General features: G+C 51.6%; 1 protein-coding gene across 1 annotated transcript in view; it reads right to left on the bottom strand.

Annotated features, from left to right (window-relative positions):
• Positions 1–861: 861 nt before the first annotated feature.
• The window catches only part of AP2M1 (adaptor related protein complex 2 subunit mu 1), a 37,131-nt gene continuing 25,756 nt past the window's right edge, over positions 862–12,236 (bottom strand). The window contains exons 5-11 of the mRNA XM_077348144.1: positions 8,808–8,943; positions 8,567–8,708; positions 5,564–5,683; positions 4,891–5,026; positions 4,122–4,219; positions 3,862–3,973; positions 862–2,016 (exon numbers count right to left, since the gene is read on the bottom strand). Coding sequence (XP_077204259.1) covers positions 1,882–2,016; positions 3,862–3,973; positions 4,122–4,219; positions 4,891–5,026; positions 5,564–5,683; positions 8,567–8,708; positions 8,808–8,943 — 879 coding nt within the window. The 3' untranslated portion in view covers positions 862–1,881. The remainder of the gene's footprint in view (positions 2,017–3,861; positions 3,974–4,121; positions 4,220–4,890; positions 5,027–5,563; positions 5,684–8,566; positions 8,709–8,807; positions 8,944–12,236) is intronic.

Genomic DNA, 12,236 nt, shown 5'->3' with positions numbered 1-12,236 from the left:
TCCAAACCCCTCACCATCTTTGTTGTCCTCCTCTGGACACGCTCCAGTTTGTCTACATCCCTTTTCAACTGGGGTGCCCAAAACTGAACACAGGACTCCAAGTGAGGCCGAACCAGAGCAGAGCAAAGCGGTACCATCACCTGCCATTGGTGGCACATCTCTGCTTCAGTCCACCTCTTTTAGCTCAAGGCCTGCAGGCTGGAATTGGTCCATCTAAGATTCTTCCCCAGCCTGCAAGCAACGGATTGCCTTTATTGGCAGATGACAGAGGTTATGTGTTATGTCCTGTGGGAGGGACAGATGGCAAGGCAATATATGCTTTGTCAACCAGGGTTTCATGAACCCGTGGGAGTTAATTTTATATATATACATTTTAAATTTGTTAGACATTTATTGGTGATGGGATAGATGGTCATGTCAACCTGCCCCCCTCATGGCCAATGATGGGCCTGGAGGGGAGGGGAAGGGGAGGGACCCTGGGTGGGTGTGTCGGCTATTCTGCTTTCCCAACCACATCCTGCACGATTGCGTCATTTCTGCGGTTTCTCGAAGCCTAAAAAATGTTTCAGGAGCTTCTCAAGAGTAAAAAAGCAGAGAAGGGCTGTTCTAAGAGCATTAACAATTTAAGCATGTTTGTGTTTTGAGTGAATAATATTTTGCCTATGTCTTTTATAAAGTTTTAGGCTCCAGGGCCTGGAATTACATTTCACGGCGTACACAAAGTCGTATTTACGTCCGATTCGGCCTTGTGACGAATGGGGTTGACCCCTCCGGCCTAAGTGGCTAGGGGACAGCCATCTACCTGAGACCTCTGCCCCCAGCCCCTCCCCCCCTTCCATTAAGAACAGTATTCCAACCAGCTAGTTCTACATACTTTTATTAGGTTTAGGACTGGACAAATCACAAGTGTACAAAATGGGGGAGTCACGCTATCGAAGCAGAGGATTGTGGGTAGCGGCGGCATGTCTACTGACCCAAAGCGTTCAGCGGAAGGAAAGCGTAAGCCGACTGGGCAAGGATGGGGACGGAGGAGACGCGCGGCTTGAGCTGTGGATTGCAGGGGACAGATCCTGACCCAACGTCAGCTTGCTAATTTCTTAATACCTTTTTAAGATTTGGGTGTGAGTTCAGAACTTCTGGAGGAGGCAGGCGCTGGCTTAGCCAGCTATCAGTGCTCCGAGGACCCGTGCCCTCCAGAGGGCTTGAAATGCTGTGCTGGATCCCCTCTCACCCCCCCCCCCCCAACCTCCAGCAAGAAAAGCCAATCCCTCAAAGCCTTTTTTGGTCCCCAAAGTAGGACTCTGTGCTAAAGATGCTGTCGGGGGCGGGAGGGGGGGGGGAGACCGCAACAGAAGGGCAGTGGAGGGTGGGGGGCGAGGGACGGCCCACCTTACTCCTGCCGCACAGCAACATACCACCACGACAGCCGATAAGCAAGTACGGGAGCCGGAAATCAACTCAGGGTTTGTCCAGTCTACGGTTTTCAGACCTATTCTAGGAGTACATACGCACGAGAACTTCCAAAAATACTAGGGCTATGAGGCAAGCAGTGACACCAACGGAAGGCGGCTTGTTACACAGTGGGCATTCCCTAGGAGGGCCACAGGAAAGGGGAGGGGGTTAAGACCGGCCCGTTTTTCAGACCCTGGAACAGAAGCAAAGTGCCGGCCGGGCTTTTTTCGAGAGCTGTGCGGCTTCAGCCGGATCGGAACCGAAACCCGAGCAGGCAGCACTGTCCTTTCTTCCAGAGCGGAGCCGAGGGAGTCTGGCTTCCAGCCTCTGGGGAGAGGAGGAGAGGTCAGAGAGATGCTCTTCGATTGTACTTGGAGACCGAGGGAGGCTGGCCGGGGAAAGAGGAGGGATCCGGGCCGTTGCGTGGGGCTAGCACCGCGTCTCGTAGATCCCGCTCCTGCCGATGTACCTCACCCATTTGATCACGTCGTGGTCACTGTAGTTCAGCTTTGGCTCGAAGACTTTCAGGTAACGCACCTTCAGCCCGGAAGGTGCAAACGGGACCTGCGTGTGACAGAAAGCAAGGACGGAGCTGTTCAAACCTGCCCCCTCTTTTTGATATGGAGTACAGCTTGCTACTCTCCCAGAAGGAGATCAAGAGCTCACAGCCTTGACTCTCCGTGATACAGGAGCGTTTGCCTAATTATACTCAAATATTAACAAGGACGGACTCACTGCCACTGACGAAAGATTGAAAACGGAAAACAAATCTAGAGACCGTTCTGGCAGAGTCGAAGCCTGAATAAATAACATAAGAGACTCTTTATCTTTTCTTTATTAAGCCACTGGATAGATTCTGTTTCTCTCTTGTCACTAATTTGGAATCGTCCATTTTTTTTTCGTGCAGCACTCTCCCAGAAGCAGCATACTCCAGTTCACAATTGCTCTGTCTCTTTTTGCCAACATTTCTTAACTTAACTGTATTGCCACACCGGCAGAGCAACTGCATATGTTACGGGAAGGGGGAGAGGAGAAGATAGGTCATTTCTATGTCACATTATGCAGAAACAAAGTTTTATGTCTTCTTTATGTTCCGTGTGAGCCGCCCTGAGCCTCAGGGGAGGGCGGTATACAAAGATAATAATGAACAAATAAAAAAATAAAAATAATACTGATTGTTTTTCCTTATGCTTCTTGATCCAGCCAGCAAGGATAAGAGGCCCAGTTCAGACAAGGCCTCCCTATTGGTTTTGGAGAGGAACAGAACGTAAATGGCTTCTTTTTTGTTTTGTTTTTTAAAGTCCTTTTGCGCTGGGAAATTAAATCCCAGCAGCTCCTTCAAGAATGACTGACAAGAGGTTTAGATACAAAAGCCTGCAAAACACAGCTGCCTAGCTCCCCATCATCCTGTAGCTTATTCCTTGATCGCTTTAACTGGTTCATTGTCCAGGTGTTCACTGAAGCTTTCTGAATACTTCATTTGTGACTAAAAGCTGTAGGGCCACTTTCTTATTTATGCTATTTACGGTACGCTTCTTCTCACCGAGACTGAAGGCAGAGACCACAGGATAAATCCAATTTTATCCTCGGGATTTATTAACATTGCTCAGGAGTGACACGGCGGATCAATATTTTGCATTCACGTTTCAATGCTTCATCCCAGAGCCTTCCCACACAGGGTCTCACTTGAAACCTATACTGAAAGGACCTTATGGGTCATCTAGTCCAACCCCCTGCACTATGCAGGACACTCACAACCCTCTCGCTCATCCACTGTCACCTGCCACCCCCTTGAGAGCCTTCACAGAATCAGCCTCTCCGTCAGATGGCTCTCCAGCCTCTGTTTAAAAAACTCCAAAGATGGAGAACCCACCACCTCCCAAGGAAGCCTGTTCCACTGAGAAACCGCTCTAGCTGTCAAGAACTTCTTCCGGATGTTTAGACGGAATTTCTTTTGCATTAATTTCCTCCCCTTGGTTCTGGTCTGTCCCTCCGGGGCAAGAGAGAACAACTCTGTTCCATCCTCTACGTGGCAGCCTTTTAAATACTTGGTTATCAAAGTAGTAGGAGGCAGCCGTAAAACCCACCTCAGAACACCTCTTGAAAAATCACATAGGGTTGCCGTAGGTCTGCTACCACTTGATAGGACTTTCCACCCCCAAACTGCCCACCCAAAACTTGGAGAGGAGGAGAAGACTTTTGCTTTGACCCAAACAGCCCAGGCTCACCTGATCTCACCAGCTCTTGGAGGTGAAGCAGAGCTGGCCCTGCTTAAAACTTGAGTGGGAGACCACCCAGGAAGCCCATGGGGTTGTGAGGCGGAGGCAGGTGATGCAAACTACAGTTTCTCTCTGTAAACCCCATGGGGTCGCCCCGAGGAAGCTGGGCTAGGGGGCAAGGCCTCCTTACCTCAAAGTTCATAGAGATGGGTGGCCGAGCCCATTTCTTCTTGTCGTTGGTTGGAAGCAGCTCTATTTCCGCACTGATCTGGGATTCCTTCATTCCTGCCATGCGCTTAATCCTAAAAAGGGAAAGGGGAAGAGAGAGAGAAAGCTGGACTCAGAAAAATCGTCACTCCACTGCTCAGCTGAGATTCAAGCATGAAGCCTGCCACAGGAGCCTGCAGCTGAGTCCACTAAGTGCCAGAGAGACACCAGAGGCTGACTTACTTCCACACAATGGCATTCTCACTGGCCTTGTATTTTGCTTTCCCTTTCATGCAGATGACTTGTACGCCACTAGTGTTCAGGGGGGTAGGGATTCGCACCTAGGAGACAAAACACAGAATTCTTATTTGGCTGCAGGTGCCAGTGAGAAAATACACTCATCCACTCACCCACAAATAGAAGAAGAAGAGTTGGTTCTTATAAGCCGCTTTTCCCTACCCAAAGGAGACCCAAAGCGGCTTACAGTCGCCTTCCCATTCCTCTCCCCACAAACAGAATGCTCATGTGAGGCCGGAATGGGAAAACTCAGACAAGAGGCGCTACAAGTTACTTAGCAGGGCTGCCAGAGACAAGGGACATGAGAACGTGTAAAGAGCTCTGCTGAATCAAGATCAGTGGTGCATTTAGTCCAGCCTCTTGTCTCTCACAGGGGCCAACCAGTACTTCCGGAGGGCCGACAACAGAGCACAGAGGCCGAAGTTTCCATAAAAACATGAGTAAAGCCCTGCTGGATCAAACCAGGAGCCCATCTAGTTCTGCCTCCTGTCTTACACAGTGTCAACCAGTTCCTCTGGAGGGCCAAGAACAGAGCAGGGAGTCCGAGACCTTCCCCTAATTCTGCCTACGGACATGGGAATTCACAGTTTGACTGCCTCTGAACTTGGAGGTCCTCTATAGTCACCATTGACTATAGCCAATGGTAGCCAATGGTAGACCTAGGAATTCATCCAATCCCCTTTTTAAAGCGATCAATTCTTATTCCCAGTCTCACCTCTATCTTCTGAGCCAGGAGGGAAGGCTTAAAGTTGGATTTGATCACAACCTTGACTTCCAGCTTGGTCCGGCCTACCTCCCGCACCAGGGGGATCACCCGGAAAGGAAGGATAATGTCCTTAGTGGTTCGGTATCTGCAGAGAGTAAATACACTTAAGAAGAAGAAGAGTTGTTCTTACATGCCGCTTTTCTCTACCTGAAGGAGTCTTCCCTTTCCTCTCCCCACAACAGACACCCTGTGAGGGAGGGGAGGCTAAGAAAGCCCTGATATTACAGAAGAAGAAGAATTGGTACTTATATGCCGCTTTTCTCTACCCGAAGGAGTCTCCCAGCGGCTTCCAATTGCCTTCCCTTTCCTCTCCCTACAACAGACACCCTGTGAGGGAGGTGGGGCTGAGAAAGCCCTGATATCACTGCTCGGTCAGAACACCTTTATCAGTGCCATGGCCACCCAGCTGGCTGCATGTAAGGAAGGCAGAATCAAGCCTGGCTCGCCAGATTAGAAGTCCGCACTCTTTACCACAACACCAAGCTGGCTCTCAGCTTGAAGGACAGAGGGCGGACACACCATGCCTTCACACACAGCCTCCTTGCCCAAACCTGTGGATGTCCCGCAGGCCCTGTGAAGCTCCTCCCACGGAACGTTCACCACCCTCTCCCATTGGTCGTACCTCATGAGCTCAAACTCGCCGTCGGGGGGTATGAAGCTGATGCTCCTCTCCGAGTCAAACTTGCTGAGCCGCACGCATTGGTGGAACGTGCAGTCATCGATGGCGATGGACTGCTTCCCGCTAGGGCACAAGAAAGTGGAAGTAGCGTCAAAACAAGCCTCCGCCTCCAGCAAGCCTTGGGTGGGCGAGGAGAGTGTGCAGTTGCAGCACTGCCTGGGCTACTGGAGGAGGCAACGCCAGGCTCCCGAGAGCAGTTTGACGCCACAGGCTGAATCACGAGTGGCAGACACCAAGGAACGCCAGCCAGAGACCTGGCGCATTGTCACGTCAACCGTTCTCCTCACTGCCCACGGGGAAGGCTGGCTAGCCGGCAAGCCCAAGGGATAGACTTGATTTCAGGGTTTGCCAGCAGTCACCAGCCAGAGATTTGCCCCTGCTCTGCCTGCAATAGCTCACTTGGCGGATGAAGCCCAGGCTGCCACAGCGCATGCGCGCCGATCCCGAGGGAGACGCTTCCTTCTATTGCTAGCACCCTTGCTAGGTCTGGCAAGCCGCGCGCTTCGGCCCCTCGGCTTGAGGAGGCCCCGCAGCCTCTGGCAGCGGAACAGCTCCGGAAACAATCCAAACACTGCCAAAAAATGTCATTGCAACTCTTGTCCGGGGCAAGGGTTGAATGGGAGTGAGCGAACGACGCCCAAGCGCGCACAAGTCATTCACGGGGGATGGGCCCCGAGGACAGAAGGGCGGCTGGGTTGCTGGCTACAAAACGCGCACCCAAAACGAAGATGAGAGGTCAAAAGCGGTTGGCTTCGTATGCCCAGGGTTGAGGGTCATTTTTCAAAGGGATGCTGAAGGGCTGGATGGATACCCTACGTCAGGGGTAGTCAACCTGTGGTCCTCCAGATGTCCATGGACTACAATTCCCATGAGCCCCTGCCAGCATTTGCTGGCAGGGGCTCATGGGAATTGTAGTCCATGGACATCTGGAGGACCACAGGTTGACTACCCCTGCCCTACGTTGTCAGTTTGGCTCCCCCCCCCTCCCAGAAAAAAAGGAGTTTTACTGAGACTGGACTTGATAATCTGCTTTGCACATCCTGCTCAGTATTTCTGCATTACTGGGAGATTCTTCCCCATATGTACGCGAGTGGCAGCTTGGCTTTAGCTGTCACTGCTCTAACTTTAAACTTGGCTTGTGGTGCAAGACGCTCTAAGCTGAAGATTTTCAGGAATAAGCAAAGGCCACTGGGCAGCTCCAATGCAAGGTCCTGCGTGTTCTTAGAACCGAGGTTTGAGGAGAAGACTCTAAGTTTACAGCCTAAGGCAAGCTTTCATGAAACCCTGGGTTTTTTTTTTATGGCCACGGAAGGACTTCTTCAATGGAGTTAAATCATCATCATTTTTAATATAGTTAAATCTGTTAAATATTTATTGGGCAATATAACTGGCCCCTCCCCTCGAAAATGGCCAATGATGAACCTGAAGCAGGTGGGAAGTGGAGGGCCCCAAGTGGGCACATAACCCAGCTACGCATCCTGGCTATATTCTGCATGATCGGGGGTTTCTCAAAGCCTGAAGAAGGTTTCAGAGGTTTTTCAATGGTAAAATAGTGGAGAACGGCTGGCCTAAGGGTAACAAGCCCACTGTGCTTGTGAGCAATGCCATTCTGATTTTCCCCCACTCTCAAATTTTCAAGGTGCTTCCGTCTCTTGCTTCTATACTTTGTTAGAAAAACAAAAGCTGTTTTTTTTCAAAGAAAATATCCCGCTTTTCACTACCCAAAGGGGTCTCAAACTGGCTTATAGTCTCCTTCCCTTCTTCTCCCCCTGACAGACACCCTGCAAGGCAGGTGGAGCTCAGAGAACACTGTGACTGGCCCAAGGTCACCCAGCTGGCTGCATGAGGAGGAAGAGCAGGGAATCCAACTCAGTTCTCCAGATTAGAGTTTGCTGCTCTTAACCATGACCCCGAGCTGACTCTCTCGGAGAGTTCTGGGCTGCTTTTTTGCTACTCGGCTAAGGAGAGAAGCCGACTACTGGCTTTTGCCAGTACTATGAGCCCCCTCTGCTGGAAGCCTCAGGAATCTCACCCATCTCATTCAGGCATGTTAACTGGGCCAGCTGGAAGGGGACTGTGACGCTGTGGTGGGCTTAGTGGGCTGAGCCTTCAATCACCAGGGGGTAGAAGCTGGGGGGGGGCGCAACCCTGTGTGGAAGTGTCTGGGGGGAAAAATGGCGGCACATGCACAAGTCACACAAAGCCAAAAGATGGGGAAGGGGTGAGGAGTGCGTGCACACAGCAGTAAAGCGGGGTTGTTATCTACCTTCCTGTTTCACTGGAGTCAGCAGAACACAAGAGAAAAAAGAATTCAGTATCGTTAACGGAGAAGCAGGAGGGGGGGGGGTGCTGAGAGCCAGCAGGCGTTGTCCGTCTCAGGGGAGGGGATTCTGGGGGTCTGGAGGCAATGCCACCCTGGCGAAGCTGCTGTGTAAAGGAGTCAGATGTGCAGCTCTGCCTCATTTTCCCCCTGAGAAAAGATGCACCTCGCCCCACACCGGGAGCTGGGGACCACTGAGTCCAGTATAAAGGCCTTCCGTTTTGCTGGCAGAGGGGATAACAGGGGAGAGGGAGAAGCCTTTGGACTCGGCCTCGTTGCTTTCTAGGGTCACAGCCTGTAAACAGCGGATTCAGATGCCCTGCTCAATGAGCACACAAGCAGCGGAACAGCCCTGCTGAACCCAGGTCATTCGACGGCGCCGTCTACGGTTCGCTCCCGCCCACTGTCTGGGGCCATCGTAGGGGCAAAAGGAGAGCAACGCCAAGTACATTCTGGCTTCACCCCTAAACCAGCAAGCTGAACACGCTAAGCCCCAAGAAGAGCTAGATCTGGCCTTCCAACGAGGAGGGAGAAGTCACTGACAACTGACAACGGCATAATGCCACCAGCTCCGGGGCCGCAGACCTTGGCTCCTTGGCATCCCCCCTTTCTACGCCTGCTCTCACCTTTTCCCCGTTTCATCCGCAGTCCCTTTGCCCTGCTTCTCAATTACAATCTTGTCGTTCATGCCGAACTTGCATTCTGGCATCCCGCTCAGATAGCTCTTCATCACTACCCTGCCAGAGACGTGGGCGCTCAAGACTTGACCTAGAAGGCAGAAGAAACGCTGCAGCACAGCGGAGCGATGGGGAGAGGAGAAGGAGATGCGCTTGGGTCAAGCGGCGTCCCGACCGTGCTCCTTTTTACCTTGTGGCGACATCAGCAAGTTCACGCTTTCCAGCACGTCCAAGAAGAGCTCGTTGCGACGGTATTTGATCCCTTCGCGCCTCCAGCCGATCTGACCGGTCACCTGGCTGGTTATCTGAGACTGTTCTTCTTTCGTCTGAAGGACAAAGGGAAGGACGCGGGTGGTCAGGGAAGCTAAAGAGGCGGTAGGTGCTAAGCACAAGGTGGTCCAGCAGTCCAAATAGCTGCTAACTAAGGATGGTAACTTCGGGAAGTTTTAAGACATCTTCTTGAGGGCAAAATTCCAACGTGCAAAACTGACTGTCCTATCAAACCTTAATCTGCGTTAAGTTAAAATGCACCTCTTAAAACTTAGCAAGCATAAGAAATTGTACTATGTGGCATATTTATGGAATTCTCAAGGTCTTTGTTTTCTACTAGTAAAACTGCAATTACACTTGCCGGACTCAAGCAAGAGACAACTGCGAATTGATACACCCTCAATGCTGTCTTGGCACATGTTACTCATTTCAAAAGAAAATGCATTTCAGGGCATCAGCATTCTACAAAGTTCCCCATTTGCAAGAAACTTTTTAAAAAATCCCTCAAATAACAACATTTTCTGGAGTTATATCCCCCCTCCCCCGATCTACTGTCACCACAACCCATTCATACCATGGATTTTGCAATACACTTGAGCTACCACAAAGCCAGCTTGTACAGCTTAACTCTCCGGAGTTCTAAGACTTTGAAGGGCCATCTCCTTGGGTTGAAAGAAAATGGGCCACAACTAAATTTAGGGGCACAGCAGAAGCACTGCTTGTTCCGATGCCGCCGTGTTGCCCTCTCCCCATTGTTTACACGCGGCAAGGCCAGAGTAGCACCATGGCCGCTCAGAGGCACCCGGCCAGGGAGTTTGTGCCAGCAAGCACTCTTCGGAGCTCAGCCAGCCACCAAGAACTGATTGGGCGCGAGGCCAGATTTGTCCTACCTGATGCTACAGGCCGGTCCAGTCACACGCAGGGAGCGGGGAAAAAACAGATGCACAACAGCAAGCGCGGCACACACGGGGTTAAGACGTAAGCAAGTCAGTAGAGGGGAAGGAGGAAGAGAGAAGAGCGTGTTAGGATTGGGACTATCACCACCCTTCTCGTTATCTATTCAGTTAATAAGGCAGGGGAAGGGCCACACTTGCGTCTCAACCAGGGGTGGTCAAGCTTGGGTTCTCCAGATGGCCACGGACTCCAATTCCCATGAGCCCCTGCCAGCATCATGCTGGCAGGGGCTCATGGGAATTGGAGCCCATGGCCATCTGGAGAGTCCCTGTTTGGTCACCCCTGATCTCGACTCGGGAGCAGCGGACATCAACAAGGTGACCAGCTAATAGGTTCTACTACAGGAGAAGGATCGAGAGGGCAGGTCAACCCACTGTCTTCGCAATTCAGCCAAACCGGAGACAAAGTGCCGGGCGAGGCAGTGCTTTCTACCTCGGAGGCATCTCAGTGCTGGAAGAATTAGGGGATCCTGAAGCGATACCGTGTGTTTGCCCTGTTCTTGGTCGCAAGTGATGGGCCGGATCCTCTCCCTGGACATATGTTGATGGTTGCAAATGTTAAGTCGGTGCTGGGCAGTAAAGAGACCGCATGAAGTAGTTTGGAAGAGAAGGCTTCAGGCTGTGCCTTGGTTTAATTTGAGCCAGAGTCACACTCAGAACGGTACAACCGTTTCCCCGACTACTACGTCTCTCAGGAATGAAGCCGCTTCCTTCCCCAGAATTTCCAAGGAGGCAAGAAGCTTTGCTTTCTTTTGGGAAGTCCACGGGATTTTATTTTACATACCAGAGGAAAGAAGCATTCGCTTCAAGATTCAGGGTCCTATTACCAAGTGATGTCGGTTGGCAAGATGTCAAGGATCCAGGCTTTCCGAATGCCGTGCAAAAATTTGGCCTAGGGTCACCAAGCACTCTTAATATTAAAGTTTTATTACTGCAAACAGCCTGGTCTCTCCAGAAACACCCCTACATGGCAGGGGCTAGACATGTCCACCTGGAAGCAACTCTGACAGTGCATTTTTATCCTATGCGTCCTACAAAGGGCTCTAGGCAGTGAACGCGGCTCAGCTTTCTCATGGTAGCCTCACAATCCTGCGAGGAAGGCCAAGCAAAGCAGGAGCGCCTGGCACGAGGCCGCTGCCTCAAACGGACTCTCAGCATGCACCATCCGCAACCTGCTCAGACTATGGAAGCTGATTGCAGCTGGTTAGAGGAATAGCCTTTCACGGTTCATCTACAGCAAGGATCCCCAACTTGGTGCCCAGGGGCGCCACGGCCCCTGCCAAGTGTCGAAAAGCCCTCCTGTTAAGCAGCTCTTTTGCCTCAAGTGGCATTAGAGTTATACATGCCTCACTCCCTAATGTTTTGCGGTTGGCTCGGCACCTGGTCCGGCAGCCCTTCTGCTGTTGTGCCCACCACCCTGCGTCAGAATTCCAAAGCTGCTCTCAGGCTTAAAAAGGTTGGGGACCCCTGATGTAAAGCAAGGACTCCTGGGAACTAAAGCCTCTCAGATCCAGTGTTCCAAGATGGCTTCCTTCCCTGGGCTTTAGCCAAAAGGGAGCCACAGCACGACTGCCTGCTCGCTCATCCCAATATCAAGTTACTGCATTATACAGAGGGAACAGGTTCCCACCGGACCCAGGCAGGCAACACTGACTGAAATCACACTATCCTTGCCATGCAGCTGTTGAGACCAGGGGCCTTTAAGACCACCTCTGCCATTCAAGACTTTCTGCCAGTTTGGTGCAGTGGTTAGGAATGCGGACTTCTAATCTGGCATGCCGGGTTTGATTCTGCACTCCCCCACATGCTGGGTGACCGTGGGCTCGCCATGGCACTGATAAAGCTGCTCTGACCGAGCAGTGCTATCAGGGCTCTCTCAGCCTCACCCACCCCACAGGGGGTCTGTTGTGGGGAGAGGAAAGGCAAGGTGACTGTAAGCCGCTTTGAGCCTCCTTCGGGTAGAGAAAAGTGGCATGTAAGAACCAACTCTTCTTCTTCTTCTTCACACACACAACCAACCAACCGGGAACAACAGGCAGCCTAAAAGCGTGGTAGTCACAGTTGTCTTGGAACGGTTCTCTTAGAGCTCTCTCAGCCCCACATACCTTCACAGGGTGTCTGTTGCGGGGAGAGGAAGGGAAAGGGGTTTGTAAGCCGCTTTGGGTCCCCTTCGGGGAGTGAAAAGTGGGGTATAAAAAGCCTGGATCTTTGTCTTCCGATAGGAGGGCAGGAAGGGCAATGGATGCTTGGATTCTGTGCTTCACAGGCAGCTATTTTCTTCCTGTGGTAGGAGGATTGTTAAAAGCAGGAAGAGGCCTTCACATCTGGCCTCAACCACTTCCTGGTAGGAGGAAGGCTGGCGGAGGAAGCTGGAGCCGGAGCTCTCGTGACTAAGA

This window comes from Paroedura picta, chromosome 8, assembly GCF_049243985.1.
Source record: "Paroedura picta isolate Pp20150507F chromosome 8, Ppicta_v3.0, whole genome shotgun sequence".
Taxonomy (NCBI): domain Eukaryota; kingdom Metazoa; phylum Chordata; class Lepidosauria; order Squamata; family Gekkonidae; genus Paroedura; species Paroedura picta.
This window is presented reverse-complemented; position numbering and strand designations above follow the sequence as displayed.